Source organism: Leuresthes tenuis, unplaced genomic scaffold, assembly GCF_036924035.1.
Source record: "Leuresthes tenuis unplaced genomic scaffold, fLeuTen1.0.hap1 SCAF_6, whole genome shotgun sequence".
NCBI lineage: Eukaryota > Metazoa > Chordata > Actinopteri > Atheriniformes > Atherinopsidae > Leuresthes > Leuresthes tenuis.
This window is the reverse complement of record NW_027325360.1, coordinates 24785097-24807389: the sequence shown is the minus strand read 5'-3', so window position 1 is coordinate 24807389 and position 22293 is coordinate 24785097. Positions and strand designations below refer to the sequence as shown.

The window sequence follows — 22293 nt, the reverse complement described above, 5'->3', positions numbered from 1 at the left end:
AAAAAAAAGCTCCTGCTGAGTCTCCCTTTCTATCTAGATTCAAAGGATGTTTGCACTAAAAAGGGCTTGTTCCCGAAACTGTGCAAAAGGCCAAATCTATCTTTGAAATGTTTTCAGATTAAACTACAGTGCTACTTCTAAGGTAAACTGTCCCCACACGAATGGCTAAGCATTATTGCTTTGCTTATATATAGCGTCGCTTATGTAGAACCCCATCTCCAAAAAAGTTGGAAAACAGATTTTACATTTGAAATGTGTTGCTGGTATCTGAGTAAGCATTTCAGATCTGATGCCAGCAACCCGTATCATAAAAGTTAGGACTGAGATACCATCTGAGGTGTTGTATCACCTCTTTAATTTGACAAAACTGTTGGAATCTGGGAATGGAAGAATACATGTTTCCCATTCTTGCTTGATACAGCAGCCATGCTGTATTGCTTTGGATTGGAAGTTAATTTGGATTTTTCTTTTTCTACTTTGAATACACAAGCAGTCAATAAATTAAATTTAAGAAAACACCTTGTTAAAAGTCTGTCGACCAAGTGAGCGCTGTCCACTGCACAAACAGTAAAAAGGTATTGCATAAGCAAGGCTCCTGAAGGTGATTTAAGGTGATATGCTTTACTTATCAGGTAAATAGGTCTGCTGCTGGTCTGATAATTTTGAATATGCGGCGCTGCTGCGTGAATAACTATTTGCATGTGGTATGAGGTGGATTGTGGTCTCTGGACTGGTTGAGCAGTCAAGCAGGAACATAGTCAAGTCACTGGATAGCCATAATGAATGTATATCCTGACCAATTTGTGTCAATGCAAAAACGGCTTCACCACTACCTGTGGTCAGACATGATGCAAATCTAAAGCTTATACATAAAACCCTGACGGAATACTCGAATCCAAGGATTTTACCTTGCCGTCTGTATTGTGCACAGAACTCCAGGTGGTGATTAATACTTAAAACAGAAAAAGAATTGAATCAAACAGCACATTGTGACGACTCGGAGGCAAACAGAATGCAAGCAGAGACCTTCAGTAGTATTCAAAGGGATTTTTAAAAAAAGCTTTATCTGACCCAAAGGATTTACATTTGAGGTAAAATTGGAAGACGTTTCTTACCTTAATCACCCTAACCTTCTTATTCAAGCTTGATTTTGCATGTGACCACCTAATTTCTCGATTTCACATATATTTTTCATTCATAATAGAAACCTTTAACTGAGACCATTTGTATCTGTTTTTATGTATTTCAAAAGCTAAATGTGTGAATCTTTTCCTCAGGCCCAACTGAGAAACTGTGACCGATTCCGTTATGTGAAACAAATGAAGAATCGTCTGGCTTGGAGTGTGTGTGCATGATTCTATTTTTTATTTTTTTTGCCATCTTGTCTTCTCTTTGAACGCAGCGAAAACTTGACACGGAGATATAAAATTATTTTTTACAAAGTTTACACAGTGCATGTGCTTGGGTATAGCTTATCATCATGTTGGTAGAAGCTAAATTGATCATCTGGATCTTAACAGGTCTACTTGCTGTCATGACGGTCTTCTTTAATGTATATATCTTTTTGATGAGTCTGTGGAGCAAGAAAGAGAAAAAACAGAGAGGTCCCAGTGACACTATCATCATAGCTCTGTCAGCGGCTGACGTGACTCACCAACTGATGTGTTACCTCTGGATGACCATGGATGAAGTGGATACTAAGTGTCGCATGGCCGACATGATTTACACCATCTTGCTCCTGCTCATCTTCAGTTTCAAGTTCACCATCATGTGGGACACCAGCTTTCTCACTTTCTACTACAGCACCAAGCTAGTCAACACACCCAATCACTGCTACACACAGATTCAAGCCGCCATCCTCAAGCATGTGACCTTAGCGATTATTCTCATCCCTCTGTGTGGCCTGGTCACCTGCATGCCGATGCTTGTGGTGTTTCACCATGACAACAGTACAGGTGTCAACAAAGACTGCGGGGTTTTGATGCCTGACACCAGCTCTGGCCAGGTTTATAATGTAATTTATTTACTCATGTCTGATGTACTGCCAGGGCTGATTATGCTGAAGTGCTGCGTCTCCATCTCTGTCCACCTGGCCATCCATCTCCGCCACATGAAAGCCAGCACTAACGGCGCCCATCTCCCAAAGCTCGGCTCACAGATGAGGGTGATCAAGATGGCTCTGTCTCTGGTGGCCGTCTTTCTCATCTTCCTCGTGGTCGACCTGTATGTCAACTACCAGATAGTTGTGTACAATGACAGTTCTATGGGGCTCACATTCTTTGTCACGTCAATCTACACAACTGTCACTGCCATGGTACTAATCTATGGTAAAAAAACTCTTTGGAAAGCTTTGATACATGATTTTAACATCTGTCTAGATGAATATCCATGTTTGTCTTGTCTGAAGGTACCTGAACGAAAGGCTACATCCAGAACTCCAGCAAAAGTTATAAATTGAAATCACTTTATGTTGGAAGCATTTCTGCTCAAATCAATTGGTCATTGGTTTAAGGATTAATTGGTTAATTAACTTGTTCTTTTATCCTATGTACTAACAATTTTAGGAAGGATTTATGTTCTGCTGTATCATCAGTAAGATATGTTAGCTGCGTTACCTTGTTAGGGCAGGAAAGGTAGAGTTGTAAAAGTGATGCACACAGCAGTCAGGTAACCAGCACACCATGCAAATCACAACCTTATCAGACTGCACCTGATGAAAATCAATATTTCAACAGAACAAATAATAGTCAGGTCTACAAAACATAGCTGCAAGCATGGTTGCCTTGACATGATGTGCCCAAAGAAAGTGTTAAAAATACATGTGACTGTGGTGAAAGGCCAGAGCATATTAATAAAACAAGACTGTATACACAACCTGAATCTTTATTTCATGACGGAGAATTTTGAGTGTTTTCCTCGGCAAAGTTCCAGGTAGCTGCAGCTGCACATGGGGAGGACAGTAGCCTGCCTGTAACTTAAGGATGCCAGGCCAAGCGCCTACACCTTCTGAGTGAGAAAACATACGCTTGACGAAGAAGGCATCTCCTCCTCTGTCTGTTTGTCAACAGGACTTTGCGTGCCTGCACTCGACAGCTCGCAGGTGTCAAAGTGTGTAACTGTAACTGTGTGTGCCGTTGTGAAGCTGGGAGGTCCCTCAAAGTGCACTCATGCCCAACAAACCTACCCTAAGTAAGTAAAGGTTTAAAAAAAAATGCAGCAGACCTCTTTGCGATGCTACATTAGTTCACACCCTCTGGCACCACCTAGTGAGGTTCAAAGCAGACATACAATAATGCAGCTAATCCCACTACACACAGGCTTGGGATCCCTCCAGCAGATAAGTGGACAAAGCAAGAAAGGGCATATTTTCCTTTGATGCAGGGGAATTAAGTCGTGCGAAGGCCCAGGCCTCCATCACTGCTATTTTCCAACTGCTTCAGGGAGTTGGGTTCAGAGAAATATTATTTTGTATATTTACACTTTTTTTGTTTAGGAGGGAATGTTTGCAGAGGAATTTAGATACTTTGAATAGTTGTGTTAACTAAAAATTGAGAGTGGGGTATTTCCAGTTAGGAAATTCAAAAGTTGTACTAAAAGAATAGGATCATGGCATTTTTGACTGGTATCTTATCAGAATGTTAGTTCAATCAGTCAGCAGCACTTCACTGCTTTAGCTGGTCAAAAAAACTGGGAAATGTTCTAAATTGCAGTAAAACTTAATTCTGTAATTTTCTAAATTTATCCCTAAATTAACATACAAGTTCAAAGATTTGACAAACTATATTGTATTTAGAAAATATAAACTCATTTAAATTTCATACCAACAAGAGAAGCAAAAATTGAAAAGAATCGGGTATAAAAAAATACCCATCTTTCAAAGAAATGATGGCCTTGTAGCTCACTACTTTGATTTGACACCATCAAAAAAAAACACTGACCCTCTTAAAAAAATGCTTTGGTATTTCAGCAACTATGGTACATAATATTGTGAAAAGATAGAAGAACTCTATGGAAATCTAAGTCCTTAAAGCTCAAGTAAGAAACCACTGTTGGGTGTGCATGACCTTGCACTGCATGAGAAAGCAATATACCATCATGGTCAATACAGTCACATGGGCTCAGGAGTATCCTCATTTTCCCTCAATGCAGTGTGCTACTTTATCCAGAAATGTAACCTGAAAATATATTACACAAGGAGAAAGCCAAATATAAACTCTGCACAGAAACCTTGCAGAGTTATTTAGACACAAGCTCATCTGAGTTGAACAGAAGGACAGTGAATATGTGTTCTGTAGTTAGATGAGCCCATGTTTCGGTTGCTTTTGAAGAGAAAAAAACACTAACATTTGGTCCAATGACCTAAAAGACAAGACAATTCACAAATTTGAACAATGGTTCACAAATATCTCAATCCTCTGTTATGTATTTTTGTATGTGTTATGTAAAATCATATCCACAAAAGTACAAAGCGGTTTACAAATATGTATAATTTGCTCAGTAAATTTCCTTCCTACATATCCGCAGACAAATTTACAATTACAAGGAGCAGTTACTTACTACACCAACAGGTGGCGATAGACAAGCATACACTGTGGAGATGAGGACGGCACCAGAAAAGGACCAATGCTTACCAGGAAAGGCTGCCAAGCAAGGACATGGGGCACAGCAGCAGCGGAGGAAAGTGGGTTACCCATCTTCTAACCAATCAGCTTCTTTAGAATTTTTACACACTACACAGTTGGTTAGCCAACACTGTCAGTCAATGCAGGTTGCATACTTCCAAAGCAGCGACTTAAGTCCCTCAGCCCAGAGAAGTTGACATTGCCCACAGGATCTCAAGTAAAGAGCCGAAAATAGTTCTCTAAACTCTCCCCTGAGGTCTTGCAAACATGTCTACATGCTGTAGTGTTTTGTTGCCACTTAGGTGCAGTCTAAAACATATAGGACAATCTGATCTGTGGGCTGCTCTTAGTTGTGTTTGTGATGTTGTTGGTTCCTTAACTTTGCTCTGCTGTGGAGAACATAGACATATATACACAGATGCTGCATCGACTGTGAAAGTGCGTGCCTAAAGCGCCGCCATGTTGGTACAGGGCAAGCAGAGGCAGCGATGCATGAACTTACGAAGGAAAGAAGTACTCCTCAATCTTACAGTAGAATTATTTGCTGAATTTTTCGACCGATTTTCAAACGTATTTATTTGTTAAAAACGTCACACATGTAGCTATGATACGGGTACTTGGATATTTTAAAAATGCTGGTTTTCTTCCAGTGGACTTGCCTCAGCATTTCCCTGAAGTTGAACCTCATTCTAATGTTGTGAGTATCTGCATGTAATATTTTCCAAACACATGAGAGCACCAAGGCCCTGGTCATATTAAAACCTGTATCGCATTTGCTCTCTGCCACTCATTTTAGACACACTGAGATATACGAGTACACATTAAAACGTATTGTAGGGTGTTTTGTCCCTGTCACTTAGACAGCTTAGCTCATATCCATGGTGCAAACAGTGAGAAAGACAAGCTTGAATACTACTTGAATAAAATGGAAATACTTTAAATAAAATAAAGACCTGAATACACCTTAACGTTTTCAGTTTTTTTTTCATTCTATCTGTCTGTCTATCATGTCTGCCGTTTGACAAACAAACCTCATGAAAATAACTTGACAACTGAGTGATTTATGATCACTTTTATTGTGTAGAAACACCATTCCTCCATATATATCATGTACTGTAGGAGCAGGTGGCACTGTACCAAGATGGCCGCCCTGTCGGCACGCCCGTCCAGTGAGCTGCAGCAGTCAATGCGGCATCTATGTATATATGTCTATGGCGGAAAAGAGAGAAGTCAAAGAGCTTTGTGATGGCGTGAAACATTGTTACAAACATTATCTTCAAATGTTAAGTTTTTAATATATTGTTCTAAAAAAAACAATGAAGTTGGTCATTGAAGACACTGATAATCATTGTTTTGGACAAGTTTTTCTTGAATTTAAAAAAAAATACCCAGCTTTTCTGAAAATGTGTTTTGTATACTGCAGCTATTCTGTGTCATATTCAACCCTTTTTTTCCAAAAAAGAAAATACCACCCATAAGAGTGAATATACAATCCAACCAACATTCACATGTACAGGGTGTGAGTCAGGTTTGCAATCTTTGCATAAATTATTAAGCCATCTTTGTGTTCACAATGGATGCTTATAAATGTTGAATACAATTCATTTATTCATGGGGACAGATATATACTTGCTCTACAGGCTTTTGTCAACTTTGCATGGTTCATCTGATATCTTGTCAGATAAAGGCACTAACAAAAAGAGTCAAAACACACTAAACGGTCACAAGTTATTTCATTGCACCTGTCAAAAATCCTCAAATCACTGATGTGCTCTTACCTTTTAGAAAGCTTTTATGGGTGTCTGTGCAGTTTTAATGGAACAGATGATGTACTGTGTCTGAAACCAGCCATCAAAAATACCCCGTAATGAAAAATGTTGCATGTACAGTACAAATAAAGCCTTTATGACTTCAAATCTTCCAAAGATTCCATCCACACAAAAATAATACTCTCTCCTGAGAAATGGCTTTGTGTAACAGCGAGGGGGGCAGTGTGTGGGGTCAACCAGAACAGATACGGTGCCGAGCTGAGCCGACAGTGTACGAGCACAGATATACACACAAACACAAATACACCTCCTAATGTGTTCCTAAATCTCATCATAGGATAAAACTCGTTTCTGATCACCAGCACTGAATAGAACCCTTTTTCCCCAATAAACCCTATGACAATAAACAAATTAGGTTAAAGTAGCAAATCTTACTTTGAGGGTAGCTGTACTGTAAATTGCTGAAATATTCCCCATGGCTCTTATATACTGTACATCTGTCTATGATACAGTAGATGAAGAACATCTTAATTTTGAAGTGGCAAATTCTGTCCGAACACACAATTACTTAAACACAACAAGAGAACATATTTTATATAAACTATTTAAAAGCCATCACAATATGCAGGTAAGATATTACTCGGAATAACCACCTCAAATGAAGTTTTAAAATACATGATAATGGAACTTTGTTAGGTGGAGTTTAAGAACTAAATGGTAACAATTATAGTGAAAGTCAATGATTGATTTGCAGTGTTTTTCCTGCTGGCCAAAGGTGGCCAAAAAGCTAAGAGGTTTACACAAAAAAATGAGTGAGATTCAAAGGGAAAATGGCTGCTGTAATTTGTGTAATTTGTGTGCAATAATCTTTAACAGGGAGCACCCAGGCCAGACACAGGAAAGAGTCACATGCCAAAAAATAACCGCATTCATCTTTTGGTCTGTAACAATATATATAATTATTTCCAGAAAAGCCTTTATCTGAGCAGTCTGTTTTAGATGCTGGAAAAATAAAGATATAAAGGCGGAATTTAAGAATTAAGAAGCATAAATATAAAAATCTAATGAGACTTTAGTGCAAGAATCTTGCTGGGATGTGTATTAGATATGTAAAATGCTCTTAAGAGTAATTCCCACCAGTGGGAGGTATTTGTGTATACGTGCGTATGTGTGTGCATCCGCTGGTCATCAGGCGTTAGAATAGCTCAAGGTTAGCCTCAGACGTGCCACTGCCTTATAGTCAGCTGAGAGGAGGCTAGAAGGACATCTCATATTAGAATTAAAGGAACGAAACTGTTTTGATTGTCCCATTAATTCAATAGGAAGTTGTAAACATGTTAGATTGTGGAGACTGTTCCCATGGAGATGTTCCTGAGCATACAACTTAAGCTGGCAGATACAACACTGCTCCTTCTGCATGAACGAACATCACTACAAATGTTCATTGCCCCTGAGACTTGCAGGCAGAATGAAATCAAACATGCATCACTATCTGCGGAAGGGAACAGGCCATTAACAATCCAGATTAGCAAGACCACAGCCCATCACACAACTACCATAAACATCTTATAAAGCCCTCCCTGTAGACGGTCTCCACAAATAATGACCCCTTGGCTCATGCATTACTGTGAGCAACAGGGACATCATTTACTTTCATCTATCCCAGTTGCATTTAAAATGCATAAATCAACAGTTTTATGCCAGCTTGTTAGATGTTTTGAGCTTGAATGGGTAATTTGTCATGCTATCAGCATCTTAATAACTATGTGACTGCTATGTTTCCAGTGAAGTGATCTGTGTCCTCTGTTGACAGGATTGTAGTAAAGAAACAGAGAAGATGCTCATCTAAAATAAATGTCAAGTCAATGTCACCAAACATGGGAAAAAGTCTTTATTTTGGTTCAGTCAACAACAGTTTGTTCATTTAAAAAAAAAAAAATCATTTCTTGAGGCATTGTTTGTAAAAATATATCTAATGCTTGTTAAGAAATGTGTTCTGTACAATGACATGTATCCCTTGTAAAAGAATTCAAATTGAAAAATGGAACAAAAAATACTGGCAACTTCATTATCAACACAATCTGATCACTTTTAAAAACACCATGCATGCATAGATTCATCAGTGTCAAGGCACATAAATTTAAGTGTTTCTTTAAAAAAAAATGTAGACAGTGCAAAGTAAAGCAGTATTTTTGTACAAAATGGATTAAAATTACTCTGCATTACAATAAACCATCTCTGTACACCCTGGGTGTGCAAATCTGTAAAAAAAAAAAAATAAAGTCAATGGATAGTAATAATTACAACTTAAAAAATGTATTCAATAAAACGAAACAAAACCAACAATATCAAACTAAACTCTGGACTCGTACAGCGTAAATGTCTCTGTAAAAGCCCGGTTTAACACACTGGAAAATATGCTAATTTATTTTCTTGATAAAGAACTTTTTATGTCTTTATACTATGTCTGTACCTAGAGCCTGAAGCAGGGTAGAGTAGTTTAGCCAAACCCATTATGACCTGGAGGAACTTATCTATCTTATACAGGTTTTTAGGTGGGGCTTAGTTGATACAGAAAAGAGCTTTCCTTTGTTTGAAGAAAAAAAAAACAAAAAACGTTGTGATGGACCATTTCTTGGTTGAGAGCAGTAATTTTCACCAGTACCTAGTGGTTGCCTGGCAACTACACATAACCCTTGTACTTTACAACAGCAGATTTTGCACAAATATCTAACAAGATACAACATATTAATTGAGCTATATAGTGAAATGGATTTGTTGACTCCAACGAAGAGCTACGCTGGCGGTTACCTCCAATTTTCCATGCAAAAGGTAGGTTCGCCTATCAGCTCCAGCTACATATCTACTGTATACATAAGAGATGGGTTTAAATGATTTCTTGGCAAGTATGTAAATAAAGATGTATTCCCCAAAATATAGACATAATTCCATGAAAGAAAAGTGTATTCCCAGTGAACATCACCTTCATAAACATCCATCATAAACAAGAAAACAAATGCAGAATCGGCACCACATTCAATAATGCCATCCAGTGTTACTGAAACATTGTGGTTTAGGGAGATAGTTTTGGTCGCACTACTACTAAACACAATCAACGGACATTAAAATAAGTACATATCAAACTAACAGTTACATTCTGTACTTTTCTATTCCCTGCTCATGGTTAAGTTTAACATATCTCTAATGCAGCTTTTTGTTGATCATGAAATGCTGTTTAACAGCCAGGGGGAAATGAGTCATCCAGTGTTACTCCATATGCACATAAAAAAAAAAAACTACAACATTGTTCCTTTTCAGTACAATTTGAAAAAAAAAAAAAAAATAACCTATAGTGACTTTTCTTCAAAGAGAAAATGTTTCATTAACTTGAAAAGCACAGAATCTATGAATGTACCTAAAATGTATAAAAAATACCCTCTTATGACAGTAACTCTGCACACATTTTAAAAACAGTTCAAATTAGAGAACAAGTACCTGCTTGGATTTAAAAGCAACCTGAAACGGAATTAAATTATTATTGAATCTTGCATCCACCCCACGTTTTCTGCTTTCTGTACCCTACTGTGACAATTCCACCATGCCACAAATGAAACTGTGCTTTCATCACATTCAAATCAGACATTTAGTGGAACTTCAAGGTCCGTGCGTAGGTGTAGCCTTACTGGGGGCTGTTCTCGTATGAGGGGAACATTGACTTTCGAGTCTTTGGAGGAGGTGGAGGAGGCTTGCTCTCAATTTTCATTGGTAATGGAGGAGTGAACTGTGTGGAAAGAAAGAGGAAGGTTTGTGGTAGGACTTTAAATAAAAAAGAAAAACAGAATATTTTAACGTTTACTCGCTATCAAATATGCATTAGGGTGTGGTTGTTGTTTTTTTCTGAGCAGATGTACCTCTGAAGAGAATCCAGGGTTGTCAATCTCATGCGGGTGTTTCTTCGGAGGCATGGGTGGGGGAGTCCCAGGGGTGTCAACATTATTGGCATCATTGTCACTGAGAAGTGATGAGTAACCTAGCGCAGGAGAGAGTAAATAAAAGCTTTTCCGACTGCATACATCTGTGGGTAAGCGTGACCTGATTAGGTCTGTAGACCAGAATGCGCTTACAGAAAGACAGTCTGCAAGAATTTTTTTTTTGTGTGAAAGGTAGAACTTTAAGAAAAAAATAAAGTGCTAGCATGTGGTGTGGTGTTTGTCAGAACGAGAGTGTTCTGTTACTTACTGGAACTGCGCGGAGTGTGTGGAGAGGCAGGGAGTGGGCTGAGTGGGTTAGACAGGCTGAGCTGGGATGAAACACCCTGGAAGAGGGAGAGGGTGAGCCGGCGGTCTCCTAACTGTAAACTTTTGGGTCTCTGTTGCTTCTCTGGAGGAGTCTGGAACAAAAGCATCAAACAGATATAAAGAATTCCATGTAGAACACTACCGCACCGTTCATTTCATTTCACAGTAAATTAACATGGGACCGATGCTGTCTTGTAAGCAGTTTTGTGATAAGGAAAGTATATCGTCCTTCATTTCTAAGGTTTTATCAAGACAAAATGGGAAAAAAAAAATCATCTAGTTATTAACCACTATTAGAATTAATTAAATATAACTTTACATGAAGAACAACACGTGAAATATCACAGTGTGTAATCATCTATTTAAAAAAAATAAACAAGACAAAATGCAGAAAAGGTGTGTGGAAAAGCTCCATGATTCAGCAGCTTGTAGAACCATCTTTGCAGCAGTAACTTAAAGTAATTATTTTATTTTCGATGTTATTAGTCTCTTAAATCGTTGAGGAGGAATTTTGGCAAAATTGCTTTATTTAAATGAGGCTTGTGAGCATTTGTTTTTGTGCAGCTCATTTAAGGTCCCGTCACAGCATTTCAGTGAGGTTGAGGTTTGGATTTGGTCTATGTCATTGCAGCACCTTGATTCTTTTCTTTGTCACCAGTTCTGTCGTAGATTTGCTGCTGTGACTGGGAACATTGTCCTGATGCATGAGCCAGTTTCAGCCAAGCTTTAGCTGTTGGTCTGATGGCCTCACATTTGACTCTAGAGTACTTTGGTGTACAGCAGAGTTCATGGTGGACTGAATAAAGCACTTTTGCATAACACTGGAAAAAGATAAAATTAAATATTGGGTTTGTTCAAGCAAAACCAAATTTCAAAATTAACGTAAACATGTTAGTCCGACCAAAATCCTACAAAATCTTGAAACTGGACTAAGACAACCGGATCATGTGGTTGGGACAAAATCACTCCCACACAGACTTGGGGCTCCACACATGCTACAACATTGCATCTTTTTTAAAAACAGTAACGTGTAACTGTATGTGAATACAGCTGAATTCCCAATGACTGTGTTCTCCGTCACATTATGTTTCGTTCGTTATGATGGACTCCAGATTGTTTGGAAATGACCTTATATCCCTTTCCAGGTTGAGGAGTATTTGCTGAATGACTATTGACTAAATATAGTAGTTGTTCATCTGAGTTTGTAGTTACCCAATTATAAGCCTTCTTTTGTATAATGCCCTAGGGGGTAAAACCAGGTGCAATTTCTGTGTTGTGACTGTGTGAAAAAATCATTGCACATAAGGACTTACTTCATCTGCATCAGACTGCCTCTCCAGTAGAACTTGGGATTTGCTCACACTCCACTCCTTCCTATTCTTTCGAGCTATCCTGTTGTCCTCCTCAGAGCGGGACAGAACAGAAGCCCTGTGATCGCTGGGACGGGACAACAAGGAACTGTTTGTGAATGACCAGAGGAATAAAAAAAAAGATGCATAAGTATTTACCACTAAGACAGACAAATTGCTCTGTTTTGCAAAAGAAAAACTTTGTTTTTGAAAAAAAAAGCAGTGACTACAAATAACTTCAAATCAGGCTAGGTGGAGAGGTTGCAAGGACAGGATGGAGGGACTTACTCTGAGGATGCAGAGCCGCTGGAGAGGCCTGAGGAGGTGTTGGAGAGGGTTGAGACAGTAGACATGCGACGCAGGGTGGAAGACAAGATGTAGGGCATCACCACCGATCCCACACGACTCTTCTTCCTTTCAGTCAGAGAGCATGGCTAGGACACACAAATAGGGTTAAGCATAATTGGGACATCTTGGCAAAATGACAGGCAAAGCACAGGTCCCAATAGCCTGGCTAAAGGAAGATTTATGGTCCTGCACTAATATAATGTACACTCTGCTTCAATTGAGAAGCATTTGATAGGAAGGCAAGAGGGCCAATAGCTAAAGTTGGCACCTTCTTACATTAAATTAAGTTTTCAGCTGGCTACGCACCAAGGTTATGACGCCATACTGCTTTTCCACTTTCTCCCGAAGGTCTTGGAAGCAAGTGACTAGACGATTGTGTAAGGGCTTCAGCTCGTCCCTTGTTTTCTCCCCATGGATGCGAATTCCATCGGCCAAAACAGGGATCTGGGGTGCAGGGAGTGAAGCAATAAGTGTTGCAAAAAATCTAAGGTGATTGAGGCGAGCGTCAAGAATGGGGGAAGGACTTACCTGCAGGGCGATCAGATGTTTCAGGACTTCAATACGTTCAAGGTCTTCTGGGTGCGCTTGCATGTAGGTGTCTGTGAAGAATGCCTGCAGAGGGTAAAAACTGAATGACAATTGGGCAATATTTTTGGCATGGTTACTAGAAACTCCAGAGCAAGAAACTGTGAACAGGCTTCCGCAGCATTTCAAAGCGCCCACAGTGGAATATAAGAGTATCAGGTAAGAGACTAGCCACAAATCCTGTCAATGATATGAAGTTTTATATATACTTATTAGCTTTTGTTTAAAGTTGTATTATTTCACTATTATTAGTATAACCTGACAGTGTTTGATTACATTATGATTAAAGAAAAGATACAGCCCCCTCGCGATCTTGTTTTGTATTAAGAGAGTTTAGAGAATTGATGGATGGATAGTTTCTAATATGGTTTGAATAAATGTTTTGAACTAAAAAAAAAAAAACACTATTTTCTACTGAGTCATGCTAACAGAATGGCTCTGGTTGTCCTTTTCAAGTTGACTTTTATTAAGTAATATATTAAACTACATTCTGTAGTTAAAATAAAATAAAAAAAATAAAAATTGTTATGACTTTCTGATGTCATTCTCATTTTGCTGATGCTTTAACTTTACCTCCATGTTAAAGTTTTTTTTTTTTTTTTTTTTAAATTGTTTCCTCTTAATTAAGTAGACTAGATGCAATGCTGGCTTTTTCAAATACAGTGGTTTCAGAGTTTGAGTACAGGTCTCAACAAAGGCCCTTCCAGTCCCTGATCAAAACGTTTCTTTGCTCCAGCCCAGCACTGAGTTGGTTTTTCAGGGCTGGAGCCAGAAAGAACTGGTTCTAAGTTAGGCTCTGCCTCTGAACTAGCACTAGAACCACTTAGGTAGAAAAACCCCTGGCTACTTTTGATCTCTGAAGAGGAAGACCCTGAGGAAGAGAAGGGTGGAGTCGAGTGGGTCACTTCAAACCCTAAAACAGGACAATTTGAGCAGAGCTGTAAGAGATTATTGAGATTATTGCAGTGATGCTGTATCTCAGACATTTTATGAAAGCCTCAAAAGAGTGTCGATTTGTGAAAAAAGGTCTAGTTTATAAGTCTCTTCTAAACTAGAATTACTGCCTTGCAGCTGTATGCCTCTACCAACCATTCAAGTTGCAGTTCACATCCAGTGTTATTCCGCCTGACCTTTTGGATACTAAATGTCACCACATCTTTATTTTATCTAATTAGACATTTGCATGAGATTGTGTCATAATTAACTTGTGTATTTTGAGAGGTCAAAGTGATGTTGACCTTTGACCATCAAAGTTCAAGTAGACAATTGTGTCAAATTTAAATGACTTCCCCAAAAGGTTTTCCTAAGACATGGCACTTACAAGATTTGGACTTACAGTTGGGACATATGAAAAATTAGTATGTCTGTTCACTGGAGGCACAAAAAGCGCACGCTGCAGTAAAACTGTCATATCAAATAATAAAGTCAGACCTTCTCATAGTTGGAGAAGCCACCCATGACAGCAGGGTCAACGATGCCGCTGAGCATCATGGACAGCGGGTTGATAGACAGTGAGCGATCACAGGCTTGCTGTTGCACGAGGTTACTCAGCTTTTCATTTGCCATTTCCATGGTTTCTATGGCGTTTTCCAAAGGACTGATCTCCTCCTGCCAAACAGACAGGAGTTACATTAAGAGTAATGGATAACTGAGGAATTTTCAGACAGGAAAAAAAACAAACAAAAAAAAAACCAGTACAGCACAGTTTGAGTATTGAGTCCGCTCCTTACCACTGAGACTGATTTGACTTCAAACCACTTGAGAATCCCTGGGAAGCGATAGGCAGTAATATAAGTTGTTCTCTCAATCCACATGGTCTGTGGGGCAGAATATCAATAAAATTTTCAAGAGTGACATTTATCTATTTTCAGAGTGAGGTATGTGCATACACAGAATTGTTGTTATTTATTTTTTTTTTTAAATCTATTTTTTAAAAAGAAATTATTTCAGTGTGTAAGGGTAAGTTTATAAAGTGCTCACTGCAAATTCATTGTCTGGGTCCTTTTCACCTTTCCGGAAAGGCCTGGAGTACTGGAATTGGTCCACTTCATTGGTTCTATAATAGCTGCAGGACAACAGGAAAGAACAGAAATGAGTTAGCACTGTCTAGAAAGCCATAAAAATCCCTGGATATTCATGAGAAAATAAATCTGCTTTTAAGTGTTGTGTTACGCACTTTAATATCTGCTCTGGAACCCCCTTGTCTTTAAACTGGTGTGGCACTGTGAAAACTGGCTTCACAGTAAAGCACTGGATGTCTGTCAAGAACAGCTAAGGATAAAACCAGAAACAATAGAAAAGAGAGAAGCTGAAGGAAAGTTTCTTTTCTGTTGGGGCCAAATGTTTACAGAGATAGCGCTTAACATGTAAATGTTAAGCGTGTTTACCATCTTGTCAACCAACTTAGCGTGCATTTTAGAAATGCAATTTAGAAATAATTGTTGGAATTGGTGAATCAGTTTAACAGAATTTGGACAGCTGAATGCTCTGAGGCAACAAAAAAATCTTGACAAGCCAGCAGTTTTCTGTGGCTTGTTAAAGGATACACTGTCCGGGTGAGTTGCAGATATCGTCTCCAGGGGGCGCTGTGCTGGTCATCCGAACTGCGATTGGGAACTGTGAAAGCAACTTTGAGCTGAAGTCCTCGAGCCACTCATACTCTTTGCCTCGGTAGATGAAGATCTTGTTCTGAAGCAAACAAATGTCATTGTGCAACACATTGAATTAAAAGTTAAAACAGTTATCAAGGTTAATTTCCATAATTAATGAGAGGGCAATTTGTGATTAATGCTTTGACAGGCCTGTACACAGTATGACATTCTCTCGGGACATGAAAAAAATCCAATAACCTTTATCGTGATTATTGCATATCGCCCCAGGAAATATTTCAAAATGCCAGCTCGCTGCGTAAGCACAGCAACATGAGGATTTCTCTAAGTCTACATTTATTGAAATGGGTAATCATTTTCTTACCCTGAGGAAAGAAGGGAATCCAAGTCCAAAATATCCAACTGCAAAGTACTCTGGCTGTGGCCGCATTGCATGCATTATGCTTTCATAGAACCCAGCTTGCTTTTTCTGCAAGAGACAAGACAAAAAAAATGGTAAGGCAGCAGTTAATAATACAGCATGTGGTAGTTTGTAAATGGTTACACAATTAAAACATAATCTTCAAAAGAAAAAATATTCCATGTAATTTTAAGAATATACTGAGAGCACAGTTCAGCTTAATGACTAACAAAGAGAATGTATAATTTGATTCCTCATAATATATTCAAACTCAACTATCAGCAGACATGATCAGGGTAGAAATGAGTTGAACAAACAGACCTTTTGAGATGTTTTTATTTCTTTTAATTCGTCCTCTTACCAGCAGCTGGCTCAGCTCCATGAAGTCGAACATGTGGCCCTCATGCATCTTAGCCAACTGTTTGCCCAGCTCAATGGCCTTCTCCCACATCTAAGAGGAAGTGTGAACATCTTTACGCTGTTTACAACACAAAGTTGCTAGTGCGTGTGCTTATGTGTAACATCCTAAAGCGTTTCAAAATGCTACTTCAGAGTGAGTCATTCATTGTGTGTAGCTGCCATGCAAAGCAGTTAATATCACCTTGCCCTTGTCCAAGTAACATATGATCTCCTGGAAGAGCCTCTCCTTCAGCTCCTGTTGGGTAAACACATGCTCTCCATCTCGAGGTATCAGATGAGGTGCACAAGGTTTGTCTGACCACTGGGTAAGAAAATAACCAAACACGGTCATTTTGAAAAATGTTTCACAATCACATTTATTTATTCAAATATGACTTTAAAGCATCATACCTCCAGTAATTCAGCATGTAGCAGTAGTGTAAAGGCAGCCTCCGTGTAGTTCTCACAGTCAAGGTGCAAATCTCGCAGCTTGTACAAGTACCTGGTTAAAAGAACACAGCAATCAGAAACAGCTAGCTTACTGCCCCCCCCCCCCAAAAAAGAAAGAAAGAATAAAAGAAAATATTGGACATATTGCGTTTCATTCTGACTCACCGAATGTAAATGTCCTCCCTCTTTTTTTCTTTATAGAAATTCTGCAAGAAAAAACTTTTAATATCACACTGCTGAAAAAAAAAAAAGGCTTCTCTAAAGCGGTTGATGACCGGTTGCTTTATATACATGAAAAAATAGGTTCAACTCTATAGTCTACAGGCATATAGCATACCAGCACATTGACGGTGCAGCTCATGCGATGCTCCGGACTTTCATCATGTGTGATGGTGCGGTAGGCCAAGAGATTCTCCAGAAGGCTGCTGAGAAGCAGAGCCAGCTCCTCTCCTGACTGGGACAGGTATCTGTGGCGTCTGCAGTGCTCCAGTAAACTGCACATGAATACAGATACTTTAGATCTTTAGTTTTATTATGTAAAGGGCTATTTCTAGTTCATCAGCTTACTAAGCTGTGCCTTTCCTCTGAAACGCTTTGGCAATTGCTTGATCTCATGCACTGTGTGCCTGAAGGGTTTCCACTTATAAGATACTGCTTATGTTTCTAAAAAAACTGTCTATTCATTCAGGTTCATACAGGAATTTATCATGACACAATCGGAGAGGCCTTTGTTGTATTTCAAAAGCACTCCTATGTGAATTCCCTGCTAGACTGCACGTGTTGTACAATTTAAACAACTTTCAGAATGAAATTATTTTTTTCCGTTTGATCTGCTCCTCTGCCTTACGTTTTCTCCAGCAGGACTTTGTACTGCTCATCCCCTCGGCCTCCCTCTACCTCTTGATCCAATTTCTTTATCAATTCATTCTCAAACTGCAAAGATAAGAGGGGCATGAGAAGAAGCAGAAAAAAAGTTGATCATAACATCACAAGTGTCATATTTAGCTAGAAGCCGTTTTAGTCTAATTCAAATGAGAAACCACCAAAGTGGTGAACTTCTGAGACAGCCTTATACCGTTTCAAAAGTGCGTCCAGCCCTGAAGTTGTGCTCACACTGCATCATATCAAAGAAGATGGGGATGGTAGCCTTTCTCAGTTCAGGCTCAGGCACCAGTGTGACCTCCAGAATGGGTCCGACCATGGCTGGGATGAACTTCATTTTGTGTTGGCCTGAGGGACAACAAACGTTATCATGCAGAAATATCACAATATGATTTGAGAATGCAATATGCTGCATCTTCACTTCTAAACAAACAGAGGACAAATCTAATAATGTGGCAAACAAGACACTGTGAAACTGGACAATAAAAAGAATATACACTGTCTTGTTATTCTCCTTGCATTAGACCATGCATTAGAGCTGAATAAACAGCCCCCACAAACTCTATGATAATAGCAGCGTTATCAGCTGGTGAAAAATACTCACCAAGGTTGTACCACATATCTCTGATCTCAAATCCAATAGTCTTCCTCATGTCTCCATACCTGAAGCAATTTTAAATCAAAGAACTCGTATGTTAAACTCTCACCATTTAAATAATCTCTTTGATAAGCTGCAAATGATCTTACTTGTTCAGTATCTTATTTCGTTTCTCTTGAGAAAAGGATTCCAGCTGCAGCGTCTTGTGAGTGAGGAACGCAACGGTCAAATGGAAGTAATTATTCCACAGCTGTGGTAGAAACAGGGATTTCAAATATTGATGCCGTAATTATCACAACACTTGATTTTGATTTTTGTGTTTAACAAAAAAATATAACCTCTACCGAGGCAGTGGAGGACAAGACACACCTGTAGTTCAAAATGCGCCTGGTCCAGGAAATACTTGTTGAGCACATTGGAGTACTGGTTGATGGCCCTCAGGAAGACCTGCATCTGCACCAGGTTCATGACCATCCAGTCCGCAGGGAAGACATTACCCATGAGGTCCTTAAACATGATGAATGTCTCCATGAGGAAGTCCTAAAGTCAAATGAATAATAAAAATTGACTGCAGTTGCATCAGCTCCCTTTTAAGAAGTGCAGCAGGTAACATTCAAAAGATAAAAAACTAGATTAGGTCAAATCAGCAGCACTACTATTACATGTCAGTCACACATGATGCCCCCAAAGCTTAATGGAGCCTCACTGACATCCTCCTCGTGTCAGTTCAATCAACTGTGCAAAATGTCTGTGATCAATATTCTCCTGAGGAGCAGTAAGTGGCCAGGGTAGCTTAATGCCTGTTATTGATGAGATGCTTCAGGACAAGATGTAGCCAACAGAGAAGGAATCATGGCACTTACAACGATATCCTGTCTCGTTTTGAAGGTGCTGATGTAGTGGGTGTAATGCATGTCATCCATTTGCTTCAGGATGGCCGTCATGCAGGCAAGATAGTGGCCCTGCCAAAGAAGTGACAATTATTACTCAAGAGATTTCACAGGAAATTAGCCCTTAAAAAAAAACTGCATTTATCAGACATATTACAGAACATATTCCACAAATTGAGCTGTTGTTGATGTCAGTGTTATTAATGTTAAAATTAACGCTGAGGACACATTTCCCATCATCGCAGTGTGTCTTACAATGAGAGGATAGGATCTGTCCATGCTGATGACAGTTCGATTAACCCTCCGGAGGAGTCGCTCCATTATCAGCTGAACGTGCCCTCTGGTCTGACCCTGCACAAACAGAACAGGTACAGCTAACAACTCAAACACAGCTACACAGTCATGCTGCAGAGACGATGACAGGACTGGTTCACACAAAATTAGCTTTCTCATTTTGACATACTTGTCCTTCTCCCTTGTAATGAATGCCAATGTATTGATTTGTCATTAACAGAAAAATGATCTGAAAAACTTTTGAGTAACCATTCTCAAAATATTCAGTATTCCACTTATTGAATTTATTTGATACTGGCCCTTCTAATCACTGGTTATTATAATAACCTCTCAAGGAAAACTACCAAACATTTGCCATTGAATCATAAAGATGTGATGCTTTGCATTTGATGCAAATGAAAAGAACTTTTGTTTTTAAATAGACTTTTGAAACTCAAGTTTTTGGACAATCCTGAATAACTGACTTCTTTGTGGGAAAAGATGCCTGATGCAGTCTTTCAACACACTTAGCTTCCAAAAAGAAATCTCCTCCTTCTTCTCTTCTTCTTCTCCACTGTGTCAAGTTTTTGGGAAAAAAATCTTAAGAGACCAGTTTCTGTTCAACATCAGGTCAAAAAAAAAAATTGTCTGGGTGACTAGATGGGTCACCTATTCATCCATCCATTTCAAATTGAGGTTTGAGAATTTAGGTTGTAGTAATAGAGGCTAAGCAGAACAATATACATTTGCTTCATCCTCTTTTTCTAAACACGCTACTCTGATTTCAGTGAAAAAAAGTCAATTGTATATAGCTTTGAAAACTGCCACCTAAAGGAATCGTGAGGCGGATTCATCTTCTTTTCTTTTGGTGTAGCATGGTCCAGCTAAGAAGATAAGCGCAATAGAACATTTTCTTTGGATTTAAAGGATTCCACCAGCTCCAATCATCCCTACCACTTAGATATTTATGTGCCATTAAATTTAACTGCAACTCAAGATTCTCACAGGCAGGATCAGCAACCTTAGGGTCTGCCCCGGGGATTCCCTACCACTCGAACCTAAAGAGAGACTCAATCACCGCCACAGGATCCGCTCAGCATCAGTTGTAATCTGATATCCCCATGGACGTGTGAGTTCTTTAGTTTGGCTCTAGGGGCCACCACATGGATTAAACTCGTCTTAGCTGCTTACATCCACCAAAACACTGTGACTAAATAATTCCTTTACTAATTAGGGTAGGCTGAACATGTTAAACTTTTTAACCGTCTGCGTCTCTAAAGATTAACTTTGACTCCTCACCACATCTTTGCGGTCCAAGCTGTCTAACACTGTGCTGAGCAGTTGGACACAGGCTTCGTAGTCTGGTTTACTGGAGTGGTCGTCCAGCTGCCCACTCAGCTGATCAGTGACGAGTGGAAGAAGCACGTCTCGGCAGTCTGTGGCAACAGAGGAAGAAAACTGTGCCATTTCCTGATAATCAAGCTAACATGATAAACTTGTACAGCAAGTGTAATGCACAGTAGAAGTTATTTTTCCTCCTTAGGCTTGTTCGAAATGTCATTATGTGGTTTTGGAGTTACGAGAACTCCTACCTGGCTGCTTGAAAAGGTCACTCTCCACCATTTTACACATGCAGCCCAACTTCTGACGCACGAGCTGAGAGTCAGGAATGCTCTCAATGAACTTTGCAAGGAGAACGCTAAAAATAGAGAATCAAAAGAAAATAAAAATGAATAATACACAGCAGCTGTGACAATTATAATGCAAAATTAATTTCACATTTTGTAATTACAGTTATGGAGAACTAATGAGCAGCACACATGACAGGTTGATTTTACAGCAGCTAGAATTGAGAATAACACCTTTACTCAGAAGTAAGCATGATAATTTGCACTGAGACAGGCAATTATCATTTCCTTCTGTGCAAAAGCCCTAAATTACCTGAGCTCCACGGGATCAAACACTGTCTGGATGTCATTAATGATGCTGGGGAGGTATTTCAATATTGCCCCCTGAAAAAGCAAAGCATCAGTTCTCATCAGGCTGAAGCTTGGGAATGTTTGTCATTTTTTGGTAAAACAAGCTTTTTACTTTCCCTTGAATCACTGAGACTGCCAACAGGGAGCTCACATTATTTTCCAGCAATTTGTAAAACTTTTCAATGACTCGTCTATCCTAGTGCAACACATTTTCACAGCTGGATTGCTGCATCGTGACACAGCCATAAAAATACACAAAGACGGGAAATTGAAATAAAATCTTCACCAAGTGCGTCCAACTCCATCAGTTTTACTTTGAAGCTTGAAAACAATGAACTTAGGCCATTCTAAAATGTTTCTAAAGGGTATTTAGCTCAACAAAACAAGCAACAATTAAACGGCAAACCCATCTTACCTTTATCTTCACTCCCTCATCCAATGGTCTGTCCATGAGATTGTTGAAAGCGAGGAAAAGAGTACGAATGGAGTTTAAGAAAGCATCTCCATCTTCACTGTTTCCATAGAATCTGAGAGAGAAAGCCAGGACCTGCATTACAAGAAGTCATCCTTAAATTATTCAAATGCTAAGTGGATTCACATATGGCAGGGCTCCTGATACCTGAGATAGAGGACGCGGGACTGTACAATAAACCTGAAAAGGTACTTTAGTGCTTTGAGTGCCGAGTAGAGCCTCTCTGTCAGGTCGCGATCCTCAGCATGGCCCACGTAGAAGTTAAGCACCCTGGTGAGCTTCCTGGGAAAGTGAATGAGTCTGGCATTAGGGTCTTTTGGTAATTTGGATGTGGGCGGAGAAGGAGAGCAATGGAGCAAAAAGCACAAAA

The 22293-nt window shown here is 39.3% G+C and overlaps 2 protein-coding genes across 2 annotated transcripts in view; one reads left to right on the top strand and one right to left on the bottom strand.

The window, feature by feature from the left end:
* Nucleotides 1-1419: 1419 nt before the first annotated feature.
* tas2r202 (taste receptor, type 2, member 202) lies at nucleotides 1420-2489 on the top strand. The gene has a single exon (XM_072387031.1). It carries the CDS (start codon nucleotides 1481-1483, stop codon nucleotides 2456-2458), a length of 978 nt encoding a protein of 325 aa, XP_072243132.1. The 5' UTR covers nucleotides 1420-1480; the 3' UTR covers nucleotides 2459-2489.
* Nucleotides 2490-9723: 7234 nt separating this feature from the next.
* The window catches only part of dock5 (dedicator of cytokinesis 5), a 29724-nt gene continuing 17154 nt past the window's right edge, over nucleotides 9724-22293 (bottom strand). The window contains exons 22-51 of the mRNA XM_072388399.1: nucleotides 22071-22205; nucleotides 21867-21978; nucleotides 21414-21484; nucleotides 21065-21171; nucleotides 20772-20908; nucleotides 19455-19550; nucleotides 19173-19271; nucleotides 18679-18849; nucleotides 18459-18559; nucleotides 18316-18374; nucleotides 17905-18059; nucleotides 17677-17762; nucleotides 17167-17323; nucleotides 16995-17035; nucleotides 16791-16881; nucleotides 16582-16701; nucleotides 16342-16431; nucleotides 15945-16049; nucleotides 15518-15659; nucleotides 15148-15229; nucleotides 14952-15036; nucleotides 14702-14788; nucleotides 14403-14579; nucleotides 12915-12998; nucleotides 12693-12830; nucleotides 12327-12472; nucleotides 12003-12147; nucleotides 10631-10781; nucleotides 10303-10421; nucleotides 9724-10172 (exon numbers count right to left, since the gene is read on the bottom strand). Of these exons, the coding sequence (XP_072244500.1) occupies nucleotides 10071-10172; nucleotides 10303-10421; nucleotides 10631-10781; nucleotides 12003-12147; nucleotides 12327-12472; nucleotides 12693-12830; nucleotides 12915-12998; nucleotides 14403-14579; nucleotides 14702-14788; nucleotides 14952-15036; nucleotides 15148-15229; nucleotides 15518-15659; nucleotides 15945-16049; nucleotides 16342-16431; nucleotides 16582-16701; nucleotides 16791-16881; nucleotides 16995-17035; nucleotides 17167-17323; nucleotides 17677-17762; nucleotides 17905-18059; nucleotides 18316-18374; nucleotides 18459-18559; nucleotides 18679-18849; nucleotides 19173-19271; nucleotides 19455-19550; nucleotides 20772-20908; nucleotides 21065-21171; nucleotides 21414-21484; nucleotides 21867-21978; nucleotides 22071-22205 (3391 nt within the window). The 3' untranslated portion in view covers nucleotides 9724-10070. The remainder of the gene's footprint in view (nucleotides 10173-10302; nucleotides 10422-10630; nucleotides 10782-12002; nucleotides 12148-12326; nucleotides 12473-12692; nucleotides 12831-12914; nucleotides 12999-14402; nucleotides 14580-14701; nucleotides 14789-14951; nucleotides 15037-15147; nucleotides 15230-15517; nucleotides 15660-15944; nucleotides 16050-16341; nucleotides 16432-16581; nucleotides 16702-16790; nucleotides 16882-16994; nucleotides 17036-17166; nucleotides 17324-17676; nucleotides 17763-17904; nucleotides 18060-18315; nucleotides 18375-18458; nucleotides 18560-18678; nucleotides 18850-19172; nucleotides 19272-19454; nucleotides 19551-20771; nucleotides 20909-21064; nucleotides 21172-21413; nucleotides 21485-21866; nucleotides 21979-22070; nucleotides 22206-22293) is intronic.